General features: G+C 40.3%; 1 protein-coding gene across 1 annotated transcript in view; it reads left to right on the top strand.

Annotated features, from left to right (window-relative positions):
• ARHGEF38 (Rho guanine nucleotide exchange factor 38) overlaps positions 1-15,994 on the top strand; it is a 185,988-nt gene that overhangs the window by 151,508 nt on the left and 18,486 nt on the right. Inside the window, exons 8-10 of the mRNA XM_075544856.1 lie at positions 5,127-5,231; positions 7,387-7,509; positions 11,702-12,013. Of these exons, the coding sequence (XP_075400971.1) occupies positions 5,127-5,231; positions 7,387-7,509; positions 11,702-12,013 (540 nt within the window). The remainder of the gene's footprint in view (positions 1-5,126; positions 5,232-7,386; positions 7,510-11,701; positions 12,014-15,994) is intronic.

Genomic DNA, 15,994 nt, shown 5'->3' with positions numbered 1-15,994 from the left:
CATCATCAGCTTATATTTTTCAGTTATGAGCTAAAAGTGAATTGTAGTTAGAGTAGCCTGAAGGGATATTAATTAGATTTGCCCCCTTAGTCCTTTGAGATGATGTCCTGTCAGCAATGAAGCATTCCACGGTTAATCAGAAAATCAGCTGCATAGGCTGAACGGGAAAAGAGATAAATCTCAAATCAATCAATTTTGCACTTGTCAGCAGCGGGCGTGAAATATTTGGTGGAGTGAGGATACAGAACTTTTGCCCAAGAGGAAGATTCCATACAATTCATCATAGATTTATTGAATTCTCAGGGAGCAGTCAATGTGTTAGAAATTGGGACAACCGAACAGAGATGAGGCGGGCTCTGAATTCAGCCTGGTAGAGTTTGAATCCTGATCCTGTCTATTAATGTAATCAAGGTACTTTGCCCACTTCATGCACTGCTTTGTCGGTCCCCGGGGGCACAAAAACTAACATGCTCTATAGCTAAGCAAAAGGTTAAAGGTTTAAGTTAATTAGAAATAATGGAGGACAGACATGGTAATCCACTTACCAAAAAATCATGCACGGAAAATCCGATGGATCACCATCGTGCTCTGAGATAGGTGACATAGCCTTGAGATGGAATCAATTTGGTGACATTTTTTAATTAAAGAATGCGTTTCTGTTGCACAGAAATTCCAATTATTAGTGCTTTAAATCAAAGTCATGTATTTCCCTTTCATACAATGGTCCTGAGAGGTGAGCCCAGGTGTATTCTACTTCAAAATATCCTCCAGAGATGAAGTGTCCTTCCCAATGTTTGCTGTGCTAATCAAAGATCTGGGTGACAGGTATGCACCACGTTTATATATGCCCATGGAGCCAATCCTCTCCCCTCGACTGGGTACCCAATTCAATCATTCCTCTGCCAGGCTGCAGCTGACTCACTGCCATGTCTTCATCCGAGTCCCATGGACATGGTCAGAAAGCTAAGACTCTGAAAAGGCACACATCATTTTCTCTCTTCCTCTTTACCCAATCTCAGGCATAGTTAACTGCAAAGGAGTGTGGGAAATGTAATGTCCAGCAGAGCAGTCATGTGCCCAACTTAAACTACAGGGGAGGAGGTCTATTAGTAAAGTTTAACAATCCCTGCCACACTTGCCTACAGGCGTGTTTCTTTATCTCCACAATAGGATTGCTATCCCATTGTATCATTTCCACAGTATCATGTAAGAATTAAATGAGAAAATGGAGGCATGCTTTTGGTACAGGATCTAGAAGATAAACAACAAAATAAAACAACCCCCTCCCCCACTACCTCAATTTTCATGTTGTTGTCGTTAGGTGTCATCGAGTCAGTTCTGACTCACATCAACCCTGTAAACAACAGACTGAAACATCGCTTGGTCCCGGGCCAGCCTCACAAGGGTTCTTATGTCTGAGCCCATGGTCGCAGCCACTGGGTCAATCCATCTTGTCGAGGGCCTTCCTCTTGTTCGCTGCCCCTCCACTCCACGAAGCATGATGCCTTTCCTCTTGTACTGGCCTCTCCTGAGAGCATGTCCAAAGGACATGAGACAAAGTCTTGCCATCTTGCCTTTAAGGAGCATTCAGCCTGCACTGCCTCCAACACAGCCTGCTTGTTCTTCTGGCTGTTCATAGTAGCTTCATTTTCTTCACCAACACCATATTTCAACAACATCGATTTTTCCCTTGTCTTCCTTATTCAATGTCCAGATTTCACCTACATATGAGGCACGCATATCTAGTCTCCTAGCAGCCCTGTAAGCCGGGGGAGAGCTGCTGCTTGAGGTTGTAAATCTTTAAGGAGACGGATCGCCTCATCTTTTTCCCACAGAGTAACTGATGAGTTTGAACCACTGACCTTTCTGTTAGCAGCCCACTGCATAACTCGTGGCACCCCCAGGGCTCACGTGACATAGTCAATGCTTAATATATACAAAATATTATTGTTATTAAGATAAATGTACTTCCTCTCAAAATGGCCACAATCCTTCAGTGGAGAGAAATGCTTAACCAAGTAGTGTTGTAGGAGCTAGTACCGGTGGTAGGGATTGGTTTTCCACACTGTATGAGGGAGAATTCACTGACTAGGTGACATTTGAGCATGACAAGGGTAGTATTGTATTCCAGCAAAAGAACGCTGCATGAGCACAACTGAGGGATGGCAAGAACGGAAAATCAGGCAAAGTTCCTCCCACAGTGATTGTGGAATCTCTTCCTGCAGAAGTATCTCACATGTAGCCAAGATACATTTAAGTAAAATATCTGGTGATACGCCTTTGGAAAATGGAGTTAAAAAAATATTTCCCAGCATATTCTCATCTCCACTGGATTCTAGCATAGAGCTCTTGAGACAGAGAGAGGGATGCTAGATTTGTGTGGACTACAAAGACCTAGGTTGCAGATTTAAAGAAGACTTTTCTAGATGAACAACAAAGGATTTTAAAGTGAAATGGAATGTCATTATTTGCTATCCACTCCATTTTAAGGTAACCATCTTAAATTGATAAGCATATGAATGGAAAACAGGCATACTTATTACCAGGAACCAAAATGAATAATTCATAATCCTTAAATTTGTGTATTTCCCAAAAGGTTTAGTCAGCATGAGTCTAGGTCTAATCTTATTTTGTAGGGGTTTTGCTTGCCACTAAGAGTAGTAATAAGTGCTTGCTGTTAGAAATTACCTAAAGTATGTAATCAACTTTTCTGAATGCTAGTAGGCACACATGTGTGATGACAAAAAGAGGAAACACTAGCCAGTCTGTCTAAATAAGATAGGCTTGAGGAACAATTTGGAGGAGAAAGCAATGGGACTGACAGTTCCAGGGGGGCATGGGAGACGGTGAGGTGGGGGTAAATGTAGTAGTGTTAACAAACCCAGGGACAAGGGAACAAAAAGTGATCCAAATCGCTGGTGAGGTGGGTGTAGGAGGCCTGATAGGATAATGTAATCAAGCGGAATTACTGAAACCCAAATGAAGACTGAGCATGATAGTGGGATGAAAGGAAAGTCAAGGGAATAGAGGGAAGAGATAGGAGGCAAAGGGCATTTTTAGAGGTCAAAATAAAGGCATCTACCTATGTAAATATATTTATATATTAAGAGGGGGAGATAGATCTATGTGCATATATTTACAGGTTTAGTATTAAGGTAGCAGAATGACATTGGGCCTCCACTCAAGTACTCTCTCAATGCAAGAATACTTTCTTCTATTTAACTGGCATTCTATGATACTCACCTTCTTGACACAATTGCTGAAGACAAAGCAGGTGAATAGCAAATGTGGTGAAGAAAGCTGATGGTGCCCAGCTATCAAAAGATATAGCGTCTGGGGTCTTAAAGAATTGAAGGTAAACAAGTGACCATCTACTCAGAAGCAACAAAGCCCCCATGGAAGAAGCGCACTAGCCTGTGTGATCACGAGGTGCTGAAGGGATCAGTTATCAGGCATCAAAGAACAAAACATCTTATCATTGTGTGCTCACCTCCCTGATACGATTGCTGAAGACAAATGGGTGCATAAGCAAATTTGGTAAAGAAAGCTGATGGTGCCCAGCTATCAAAAGATAAAGTGTCTTGGGTCTTAAAGGCTTGAAGGTAAACAATCGTCCATCAAGCTCAGAAGCATCAAAGCCCACATGGAGGAAGCACACCAGCCTGTGCGATCATGAGGTGTGGAAGGGATCAGGGATCAGGCATCATCAGAACAAAAAATCATATTATTGTGAATGAGTGGGGAAGGACAGAGTGGAGAAACAAAGCCCATTTGTAGGCCACTGAACATCCCTTTACAGGAGGGTCTCAGGGAGGAGACGAGCCAGTGAGGGTGCAATGTAGCAACGATGAAACATACAACTTTCTTCTAGTTCCTAAATGCTTCCTCCCCCCCCCACCCCCATCACTATCATGATCCCAATTCTACCTTATAAATCTGGCTAGACCAAAGGATGTACACTGGTACCAATAGGAACTGGAAGGACAGGGAATCCAGGGCAGCTGATCCCTTCAGGACCAGTGGTGTGAGTGGCGATTGTGGGAGGGTGGGTTGGAAAGGGGAAACTGATTACAAGGATCTACATATAACCTCCTCCCTGGGGAACAGACAACAGAGAAGTGGGTAAAGGGAGACGTCAGTCAGGGAAAGATATGACAAAATAATTTATAAATTATCAAGGGTTTATGAGGGAGGGGGGAGTGGGGAAGGAGGGGAAAAGTGAGCTGATGCCAGGGGCTTAGGTGAAGAGCAATGTTTTGAGAACTCTGAGGGCAATGAATGTACAGAAATGCTTTTCACAATTGATGTATGTATAGATTGTGATAAGAGTTGTATGAGCCCCTAATAAAACCACATAAAAATTGCTGCAAAAAAAATGGAAACACTGAATGTATTAGACTACTCTTTTAAATGGACTGGGTTCTCCAATCTTCCGTGTATACTCAAGTATAAGCCGACCCAACTATCAGCCGAGGCACCTAATTTTACCACAAAACCTGCATTAAAAATGTGCTGAAAAACTTGGCTTATACACACATCCATACAGTATTTTTGCTAAAATTATATGTCATCCTTCAGATCTGAATTGATAATGAACACTTATTTAGGCACGAATTTAAGAATATTTTCTAAATAAATAAATTCAAATGAATCATAGCAAAACAGTAATTCCTAGTTAATAGACTAAATTAACCTAATCTATAAAATGAAACACATAATTTAAGAGCATATATATGCACATATATATGGTCAATCTTAAAACTACCAAGAAAAATGTTCTAGTCTGTCAGATTCCAAAAGGCTTACAGCCTCTGAAACCCGATGGAGTAGTTCTCCTGTGTCTCCCATGGCCCTCAGGACTGGGAGTCCACACTGGGTGGACAGCAGTGTGTTTGCATTGTGGGTAGCTACTGTACTTCTGTGAAATCTGAATGTATAAAATTAAGGTGTGCAATGTGACTTTGCAACATGAACATCCGTTGTGCTGGATGCTGACACAGAAACTTCTCTATAAGACAGCATCTCATATAATATTTTACTTCAGCAGTGAGTTTTGTGATTGGCTGGGCCAAGGTGGTTCATGCTGGGTTTTTCTTTTTAAATAAATTATTTTATCTATATTTTAGGTAAAAGACAATACCTTTAACAGAGAAGAAAAGCTATTTAGATGTTTAGAAAAGACTGTGAGGCATTTTGTGAAGAATATTTCATTCTGTCTTCAACACATACAGGTAGGTGAAATACAATGGTTTTCCATTTCTACATTAATGTATGTATTTCCATGGTTACAATGTAGATGAACTGTGACTGTTCATTCATTTACATCAGGATATTTACCGTCTCAAACTGCTGGGAAAACAAGTCAGTAGAAGACGTGTTTTTACTCTTTTTCCTCTTACCCACCATGCCCTCCCCTCAATCCAGTTCCTTAGAAGGGCTGTTTTGCCGTGTTGAGAACCATTGATTTAAACAAAGTCACCATTGTGCCGTATAATTATTACTACTAAGACAGTTGGGTTTCTGTTAATAACTTAAAAACTGCATAAAGAGGATACAGTGTCCTTACTAACATTCTTTTTTTTTAAAAAAAAAAAACTCCAACTTTTGGTTGTGAATTAGTGAGTTTTTATAGCACAGATCATCATTTCTGAATGCTTGCCCTGTTTCTATCCCTTTTGCCCATCATCTCCCTCTTGTTGGAGATTGTCTCCCCTCCCTCAAGTTAACACCTGTCTATCTTCTAGCCTAAGACTTCCCCTCCCTTCTTTTCCCTTCCCATCTTTGGTTCCCATCAGCTGTTTTCTTTGAGTGTAAAAAAACCTTTTCTTAGTTTTTTTAAAATAACACAATCTCGTAGAAAACTTGATATTTTGTGGCCAATTTCATTTAGCATAATGTCCTCCAATTCCCTCCATATCATGAGGTGGTTAACCAATTCATCGCAATTCTTTAACTTTGCGCTGTAGACCATTGTGTGCATGTGCCATTTGTTTGTCTAGCCATTCTTCCACTGTCATTTTACGATTGTGAACAGTGTGTGATATGCATACACTTTGGTACTATATTACTAACATTCTTATAGTCATCATGACTATGTGGCACACAGTTCCATTAATAAATAATCCCCTTTTATTTTCTAGAAATACTTCATTTGGACAGTGTTTTTTAAAATAGTCTTATTGGCACATAGTTCACATAACATCCAATTTAATAGTTCAATCATATTAAAAAGAGTTGTACAATAATCACTACAATCAATTTTAGACATTTTCTTCTCTCTTGTACTTATTGTTATTTGCTCCCCCCTCTCCACCCCCAATCTACCCTGCCATACCTCCAAGAAACCGTTCATCAAGCTACTGTCTTTATAGCTTTACCTATCTAGGATTTTGTATACAGAAAAACATACAAAGCCCAACAACAATAACAAAGTAAAACAAAGAAAGACTTAATCAAAAGGAAAGTAGAAAGTATCAAATACCAAGAACAAATGTAAAATGAGTCACAAGAGAGATGACATGATAAGGCTTGGGAAGCAGATCTTTGCATGCTTACAGAAAATATCACACCAAAATGGGCTTAACGATTTGGATGTAATGGGGTTAACGATTTGGAGGCAAGGTTCTAGGCGATGTTGCAGACAAGCACCATTCTGTTCTTATTTATAAACTGATGCAAAGATCTATTGTACAACCAGATTTGCTACCCTCTTCCTGAAGCACATACTTTAGGTGTGTCCTTCCTGAAGCACACACTGCGTACCACGAAGAGAAACCAGACACATTATGACAGCGAAGGCAGCCGGAGCCTTGGCCTTGATGTACTTTTCAAGGAGTAAATGCCTTTGGAGAACATGTGAGAGTAAAACCAGTTTTTATATCGACTTCTTTGACCAGTGTCTGATCAGAATTTTGTAGCCTCCCAAATTTGATACAGTAGGTGTTCTGATGAAAATGAATTTATTTGTCACAATAACCATTTCCACTGGTTGAGAAGCATCTTCTTTGAAAAGACCATTGGATACTTAGCGGAAAGTGAAGGTAAAACTAAAAGGGGGTGTGTGTTTTTATTTTGTTTTAATGAGGGAACTATTTTAATTGAGTGCTAAAGAATGACCAATGAAGAAATTTGAGACTTTCACTGCATGAAGGAGGGTCAATCACATGGTGTATTACAAGAAAGTGACGTGGCTGAATGGTAAAGGAATACACAGTTTAGCCAGTAAACCAGTTGTGTAGAAGATTCATGAAATTTGTTTACATTTTTCCTATTATTTTTAGTTAGCATGGTAATGAAGGGTTATCATGATGAGGCTACTTTCAGAATACATTTACTGGTCCTCAGGTCAGAATCGACCCTTTCTGCAACTTTTTTCTTGGGTTTCAGGATGCAATGCCCTTGACTCTACAGAGCGTACTGGAACTCCAGGAGATTTCCTACAACAAAGATGAGGAAGAGAATGGCTATTCAGAGACCCCAAGTAACGTCCCAGATCCAAGTGATGACTTTGTAAGTTATTCATAGTCATAGATAAATGCAAGTTAAATAGTGGGTTTAAAAGAAAATCTGCTTTTCGTACCTTTTTAGAAGTTAAAAATAAAATGTGCTCTAAAGTTAATATTAATGTCAAAATTAGCAGGTTTAAGTAGGAGATTTTTTCCAATCATTAAATATTTTTCTAGTGAATTAGTGAGGATTTTACTATAATTGAAATTTAAGAGGACCCCAGATAGTGCCTTTTAGGGGTGTCAGTGTTTGTGTAGCTCTTAAAAGCAAGATTTAGTTTAAATCTGCCTATGATATTTCAAATATTTATTAAGTCCCAATGCTGTGATTTTCTTAAAAGAGTTCTAGAAATCTTCTAGATGGTTCTCTAAGTACTTCTTAGTAGCACTGGAAAGCAAACTTCCTACTGAGAAAAACTTTGACAAAATGTCATATATTACTTTTCTGATTTTTGTCATATATTACTTTTTGGATTTTTCACTAAAACAGTTCTTCTTTAAGAATCTTATTAAAATATAGCATGGAGATCATAAAAATGTTCTTGAGCCAATAAAATATTTAGCTAGAATGAATTTTCTATCTTGTGTTTTGATATATATTATTTCTGTTTATGAATATTGGATAAAAGATAGAGCAGATTATTTTCATAATCGTGAAAGTCTCTGAATGTGTTGATACTACTAGCATTGCGGTCAGACAAATCTAAATTGAGTGCCATAGTATGGGACGTTTCCCATTCCTGGCTTCCAAAGAATGGCTCCAGGAGCAGCTTCCTTCTTAAGTCACTGTAACAATCCAGGAATCAGCCTACACATCTTTCCAAACCATGGGAAGCGAAGCATCACCCCGGTAGAGAAACAACTACAATGACTTTCCTTTCTTGGCTCTGACAGCTGGAAAGCTAAAGTTCCACTTTTCACTAAGATGTTAGGTAGATGGAGTAACCTTCAACTCAACTGCCGGTGAGTCAATTCTGACTCATAGCAACAGATGAACAGATCAGGGTTTTTTGGGGTTTTTTTTACAGTATGAGTTTAATGGAATAAGCATGGCTGGATCTTTCTGAGTTTTCTGGCTTTAACTACAGAGAACACACTCAAGAAAAGTCCATAAGGGTTTGCTTTTTAAATGAATTAAGCCATTAATTAAGTCAGTGTATATTTATTGAGTACAAAGCAAAAACAAAGCATATCGTTTTCCCACAACAATTTGATGAAGTGAAGGGAGAGGAGACCACTGTCCCATTCATAAAAAACATGAAAGGGTAGGTCAGGCAAAAGTAAAGAAGTATCACAAAGCTCAATATTCCAAAGAAATTTCTTATGGAGAATAGACTTAAAAAACAAGTATTGAGAACTCAAAATCTAATTATGGAATAATTGTTTTGTAACTATGAGTGATAGCTGCACATGTTATAGAGGACAACGTGTTAAAATCAAATCTGATTCTGATTTGTTCTAGTCATACTTCCTGTGTATGGATAAATCAGTTCATACCTAAAAGTCACTGAGAAGATATATTGTAATTAGATTGCCTGTAGGATCCAGACAAATCACAGACACACTAATTTATCCCAGATACAGTGAACGGTATTTGTTTAGTCAAGGACTCATTAAGCAGCATGCAGGTACATATTGATTATCTCATAAGCTAGACATCAAACTTGATCTGTGCTGGCTTTTCCTGGTGCCAATATAAGATTGGTTTTCCCCTCTCTCCTAGATTTCCCATGAGCTCAAACTCAGTAACTAAGGGCCATTTAAATTAATTAATACAAGCTGCTGTTTAGATACTGAATCCCCAGGACATGTTGAGGGACACAAAAGAGAAATCTACTTGCAAATTCCCATAAAATAATCATGTCTGGATGTTAATTAGAATTTAAAAAATACATAGGAGGGGGCATTTCAAAATGCTTATGGAAAACTGGAATGGAAAGCTAATGGAATTTTTGCACTGACTTTTTGAAGCTCTCTTGTATGAGACATAACAAAGTGGGGCAGTCAGAAAAGAGTGTATTTCAGAATAGAAGGAGAACAGGGATAAATCGGGAAAAATTAAGACGATGGCATGTGGGTGCTGGCCTAGGGTTGCACATGAGTGGAAAGTTCACTTTCTGTGACTAAAAGTGTAGGAATTGAAGACATATGAGTAGGCAAGAGTTTAGCCTTTCAGTGAATTTAAGTAGAAGGGGATACTTCTGTGATCATTTCTACGTCATCAGTAAAAGGTTAAGTTAGGGAGGCTGCGTCCAAATCAGCTACGTGGCAGTGAGTTTGGTTTGGGTACCTGTGGAGGAGCAGCCCTGGTGGCAGAGGGGTTAACCACTCAGACACTAACTGAACCATCAGTGGTTTGGCCGCACTGTCACTCCATTGGAGGAAGATGTGGCGGCCTGGGTCTGTGAAGACCTACAGCCTTGGCAGCCCTGTGGGGACAATTCTACCAGGGTCTATGGAGTCGCTATATAGTGGAATGTACTTTACAGCTGTGAGTTCGGGTTTTGCTGTTGTTGTTTTCTGTGTAGGAGAGTCCCTGGGTGTTACAGTTCACTTCCTCACTGCTCACTGAAATGTTGGAGGTTTGAGTCTGCCCAGAGGAAGCTTGGAGGAAAGGTATTTCTGAAGAAGCAGTCACCGGAGACCCTGGGCAGACACATATGGTCTGCATACGCCGAAAGACACTCAGGAGCAATAGTTTTGTTTTTGAATGTTGTTATTGTTAGATGCCATTGGCTTAGTTCCAACTTGTAGCAAGCCTACGGATCACAAAACAAAGACCCCCAGGCTCGTGTCTTCCTCACAATGGTTCTCCTCTTTGAGCCCATTGCGCAGCCACTGTGTGAATCTAGCTCCGTGAGGGCCTTCCTCATTTCGCTGCCCCTCCACTTTACCAAGCATGATGTCCTTCTCCAGGGACTGATTTTTCCCGACACTGTGTCCAAGGTGTGGGAAATGAAGTCTCCCTCTCTTTGCCTCTAAGGAGCAACCTCGCTATACTGCTCCCAAGGGATAGCTGTGTGTTTTTCAGGCCAGTCCATGGTACTTTCAATATTGTCCACCAGCACCATGTTTCAAATGTATCAATTCTTCAGTTTTCCTACTTCAGTGACCCAACATTCACACGTACATGAGGTGATTGAATATACCATGGCTTGAAAGAGTACTCAAAGTAACATCCTTGCTTTTCAACACTTTAAAGGAGTTCTTGTTCCACAGATTTACCCAACGCAACGCAACGCAATGTGCATCGTCTGATCCCTTGACTGTTGCTTCCATGAGCGTTGACTGTGGATGCCAGTAGGATGAAATCTCTGACAGCTTTCCATCTTTTCTGCATTCATCATGGTGTTCCCTATTGGTCGTGAGGATTTGAGCTCGCTTTAAATTAGCTGTAATCTATACTGAAGACTGCAATCCTTTCATCTTCATGAGCAAGCGCTTCAAGTCCTCCTCACTTTCGGGAAGCAAGGCTGTGTCATCTGCACATCACCAGTTGTTAATAAGCCTTCCTCCAATTCTGATGCAGCATTTCTGCTTCATAAATGCAGCCACTTAGATGATTTGCTCAGCACACAGATTGAATCAATATGGTCACGGGATACAACCCTGACACACACTTATCCTGATTGTAAGCCAGGCAGCATTCTCTTGTTTTTCTGTTCCCCCACCTGCCTCTTGATCCATGTGCAAGTTCAAACATCTGACCATCTTTGAAATAACTTTAGCATATCAGCTCAAAAATGCAAGTCAAGTTTGTTCATCTTTTACTTAACAGTGAAAGTACATCCCCCTTCTTGTTTTTACTGATGAAAACTCGATTATGATGTATGCAAATTAATTTTTTTCAGTTTTCCTTTTTCGTTGTATGCTTATCAGAGCAAGATCACATGTCTACCATGACACATGGGGCTGTCAAATATGAAAATATTCATTTGCTGAACACTCGCTCTCTCACTGTAGATTCCTGTGGTTAATGTAAGCTGCTCAAGGGAAACCCTGCTCCTTCCCTTCAAGTAGGCCCAGGGCATGTGCCACACCCATTACATCTTAGATGGGTACTTACACTAAGAGGAAGAGAAATCTGATTCTATTTTAACTTGACTACCTTCCAAGTGTCCCTTATCTGTGATGCTCAGTTGGGCAGAACACTGGCTGCAGCCACTCTCTGTAATGGGATTGTCTTCTTTTGGCAGGCTGCTCAGTTACAGCAGATCGTCCTCACCCCATTGTCAGCCCTACTGTCCTTCTTCGCGGGGCCTCAGAAGCTCATCCAGAAGCGCTATGACAAGCTGCTGGATTACAACAGCTACCTGCAGCGGGCCGTGGGAGACGAGTCAGACCTGGCCAAAAAGGAGTACGAGGCGCTCAATGCCCAGCTTGTGGAAGAGCTCCAGGTGTTCAACCGGGCTGCTCGGAGGATTCTCTTGGACTGCCTGCGCAGTTTCCTTTCCCTCCTCAGGGACCTGATGCTAGCGGCCCAGTGTGCTTATTCGGAGGTGGTTCAGGTAAGCAGGATGCCTGGCTTCCCTGGCCTTCAGGGTCCATTGGAAGCCTCCCTGGTCCAAAGCAAAGGCCTTCCCTCTGGGTTCTTTAGGTTTTTATTTTGTTTTGTAATAACTGAAGTCAGTCAAGCAGCCTTCTGCTGCTTAGCTCGCTTCCCCCACTGAAAGCAAAGAGAGACGTTTCCTAGTTCAGTTTATCTATGGCTTACCCACATGAAGTTCTTTTTGGAGATTACCTGAAAAGGGGAAACAAAACCAAACCAGAGCAGAACCCCACAGGACACAGGAGAAATGCTCCGCAGGGTTCCCAAGGTGGTGAACTTCATGGAGGCTGATGCCATCATCTTCACCCCTGGAGCGGCCGGGGCTCCAGCAGTTGACTTTTTAACTGCCTAATGCTTTAGCTCTGTGCCCCCAGGACCCTTTTGGAGATTAGCCTTCAAATGCCAACCACCTTTCAAGTTCACTCCACTCAGTCAAAGGACACCTGCCTGATGTCACCTTTAATTGTAACTGTTTTCAGTTCATGTTCTAGTCTTACATGTGAGCCCAGACTCTTTAGAGGTGGATTCAAAAAGGCCATCACAGTGTAAAGATAGAAATATAATAACTATCCAACCTTTCTTTGTTTTGCTTTTAATAAGAAGAAACATTACAAGATTAGCACATTATAGAATTGATATATGCTGCACAATAAACTAGGAACCCCTGGTGGCATAGTGTGTTCCGAATTGGAAACCACTAACCATTAGATCAGTGGTTCAAAACCACCAAGCAGGTCTGTGGTAGAAAGACAATGGCTTCTCCTCCCATAAAGATTTACAGTCTCAGGAACCCACAGGGCCAGTTATCCCCTGTGCTGTAGGGTGTCTATGAACCAGAATTGATTTGATGGCAGCGAATTGCACAAATAACTAGTGTTTTATAGGTAAACAAATACGTGAATACTATGAGTTTATAGATAATGGAAAGAAGATTTGAACATTTAGCTTTCCATTAGTCAGATATAAACAAAATTTAAATTATTATTAGAAGAAAGATAGATCTGTCCAATCAAATATCACCTTTAAAAAAAAGCAAGCTTGATTTCTATAATTTTCCCCTTCATTCCAAGCATATTTGGTTCTCATTAAGGGGCTTCAACCAGGATAATCAACATTTAAAATTTCCAGATAAGATGTCAGACTGACAACATTTGAAGAAAAGTTAATCATGCCTACTTTTTAATGTGATTAATTAAATGTCCACTTATTTGATGGATTATATTAAATCAAATAGGTGCTATATTTTCATGGTTTAAAAACCCAAACTATAAAGACACATAAGCAGTCTCACCCACATTCCGTTCACTAACTCCCCCATATCCTAGCCCTCCTTCAAGAAATCATCGTTATTACTATCTTTTTCTCCAACCTGGGCTTTCTGAAGGATGTGGGTGGTGCAGTGGGTTGAATGGTGAGTTCCTCACGGAGAATTTGTCAGTGGGAACCAGCTGTTCTGAGAAGCGAAACAGAGGCAGTCTGCTAACTGCCGGGAAGATTCCCAGCCTCAGCAAGTGGCCCACAGGGGTGCCATGAGTCACACTCAACTGGGCAACAGTCAACAATGGGTAAGGTCTTCGTTATGAAAACAAAACACAAATTCGTATTTGCTTCTTGACCATACATCCTGAAATGTTTGCGCATCTCGGCAGAGAATTTCCTCATTCTTTTCGCAGCTTTGTAAAACCTAAAAACCCAAACCACTGCCATTGAGTTTACGCCGACTCATAGTGACCCCATAGGTCATGGCAGAACAGCCCCTGTGCATTTCCAAGACTGTAACTGCTTATGGGAGTGGAAAACTCAGTCGGTCTCCTGAGAAGCACTTGGCGGCTTCAGATTGCAGACCTTGTGGATCACAGCCCACAGCATCACCACTAAAGCTGTCGGTCAGTTTGTCGACTTGGTGGCTTGTGTGTTGCTGGGATGCTGGAAGCTGTGTACTGACATTTCAAATCTCAGCAGGGTCACACAGAGTGATCGGGTTTCAGTGGAGTTCCAGAATGTGCTGTCCGCTACAGAGGATCTAGTCCCTGAAAAGCTTATGCACATAATGAAAACAATTTTAGATAATGAAGGCCTAATGAATGGAAGCAGGACTTTGTCAGAGGTCGTGCTGGAGGATGGGCCGTTCAGATTTGAAGCCATTTAAAATGTGACTGCTTTCTCGACCTGGGGTTGACTGTGGTGACCTGAGTGAAGTACAGCCTGTGGGAGTGGCCCCTTCAGAATCTTCATTTGTTGATGGGCACAACACAAGTTGAGAAGAAAACAGCTGCAAAAATATACTTATAATCAGCCCTGGGAATGTACAAAATACAAATCTAGGAAAATTGGAAGTCGTCAGATATGAAATGGAACACATAAATATTGATATCCTGGGTGTAAATGAGCTGAAATGGACTGGTATTGCCCATTTTGAATCAGAAAATCATATGCTAGGAAGAACACGATAAAGAGGAAAGGCATTGCGTTCAGTGTCAAACAGTACCTTTCAAGACCTCTTGAATTACTATGTTGCCTGTGGTAGGATTATATCTGTCTGCCTTCAAGTAAATCCAATCAACCCAACTATTACTCAAAATTTTCACCACCAATAAAGGTTAGTGATGAAAAAATTGAAGAATTCTACCAATGACTTCAGTCTGAAATTGATCAAAATTTGCAATCTAGATGCAGTCATAATTAATTATTGGCAATTGGAATAAAAAACTGAAACAAAAAGGAAAGAACGGAAGTTGGAAAATTTAGTCTTGTTGATAGAAATGAAGTTGGAGCTCACATGATAGAATTTGTCGAGACCAACAATTTGTTCATAGCAAATACTTTTTTTAAGAACACAAAAGGTGACTATGAAATTGGACTTCCCCTGATGAAAAACACAGAAATCAAACCGACTAGATCTGTGGGAAGAGATGATGGAGAAGCTGAATACCAGCAGCTAAAACCAGGCCAGGAGCTGGCTGTGGAACAGACCATCAATTGCTTATATAGAAATTCAGGTTGAAGTTGGAGGGTATTTAAGAGAGTCAGAAGAGCCAAAACATGGCCTTAAGTCTACGCCACCTGAGTTTCGAGAAAATCTCCAGAACGTGTTGTGTTTGTTTGCACTGAACACTAACGCCAGAAGACCTGATGAGCTGTGGGAGGACATCAAGAACATCATTCATGAATGAAACAAAACAAAAATCCACCAACTCTCACTGCCACGGAGTCAATTCTGACTCATCATGACTTTCTGAGATTACCACTCTTTATAGGAGTAGAAAGCCTCATCTTTCTCCAAGGACTTACCTATGGTTTTGAACTACTGATCTTGAGGTTAATAGCCCAATACATAATCACTACCACCACCAAGGCTCCTGAAGAAAGAGAAAGGTCATTAAAAAGACAGGGAAGAAAATAAATAAATAGATAGATAGATAGATAGATAAATAAATAAATAAAATTAAAAAAAAATTTTAAGTGGAATGAAAGTTTAATGATGTAAGCAATAATATATATTTGACAGTGAGTGGTATTTTTCATCAAGTCACTAATAGTTAAGTTTTCCTTTTGGAGAAGCACTGATTTAGGTGTTATGGAAAACCATCAAACATACAAATAAAGTTAAAGAGATCAAAAAAAAAGACAGGGAAGAAAGAAAACATCAAAGTGGATGTCAGAAGACACTCTGAAACTTACCCTTAATCATAGAATAGCTAAGATAAATGGAAGAAATGGTGCAGTTAGGAGCTGAATCAAAAATTTCAAAGAGCAACTCCAGAAGGCAAGGTGAAATGTGCAAAACTTAGAGTTGGAAAACCGAAAATGATGAACACATTCAGCATATCTGAAACTGAAAATATTAAGGGGGGAAAGTTTCAACCTTGAGTTATAATATTGAAGGATTCTATAGGCAAAATATTGAATGATGCAGGAATCATCCGAAGAAGATGGAAAG

This window comes from Tenrec ecaudatus, chromosome 3 (genome assembly GCF_050624435.1).
Source record: "Tenrec ecaudatus isolate mTenEca1 chromosome 3, mTenEca1.hap1, whole genome shotgun sequence".
Lineage (NCBI taxonomy): Eukaryota > Metazoa > Chordata > Mammalia > Afrosoricida > Tenrecidae > Tenrec > Tenrec ecaudatus.
Note: the sequence above shows the minus strand (reverse complement) of the source record. Positions and strands in the feature narration are given on the sequence as shown.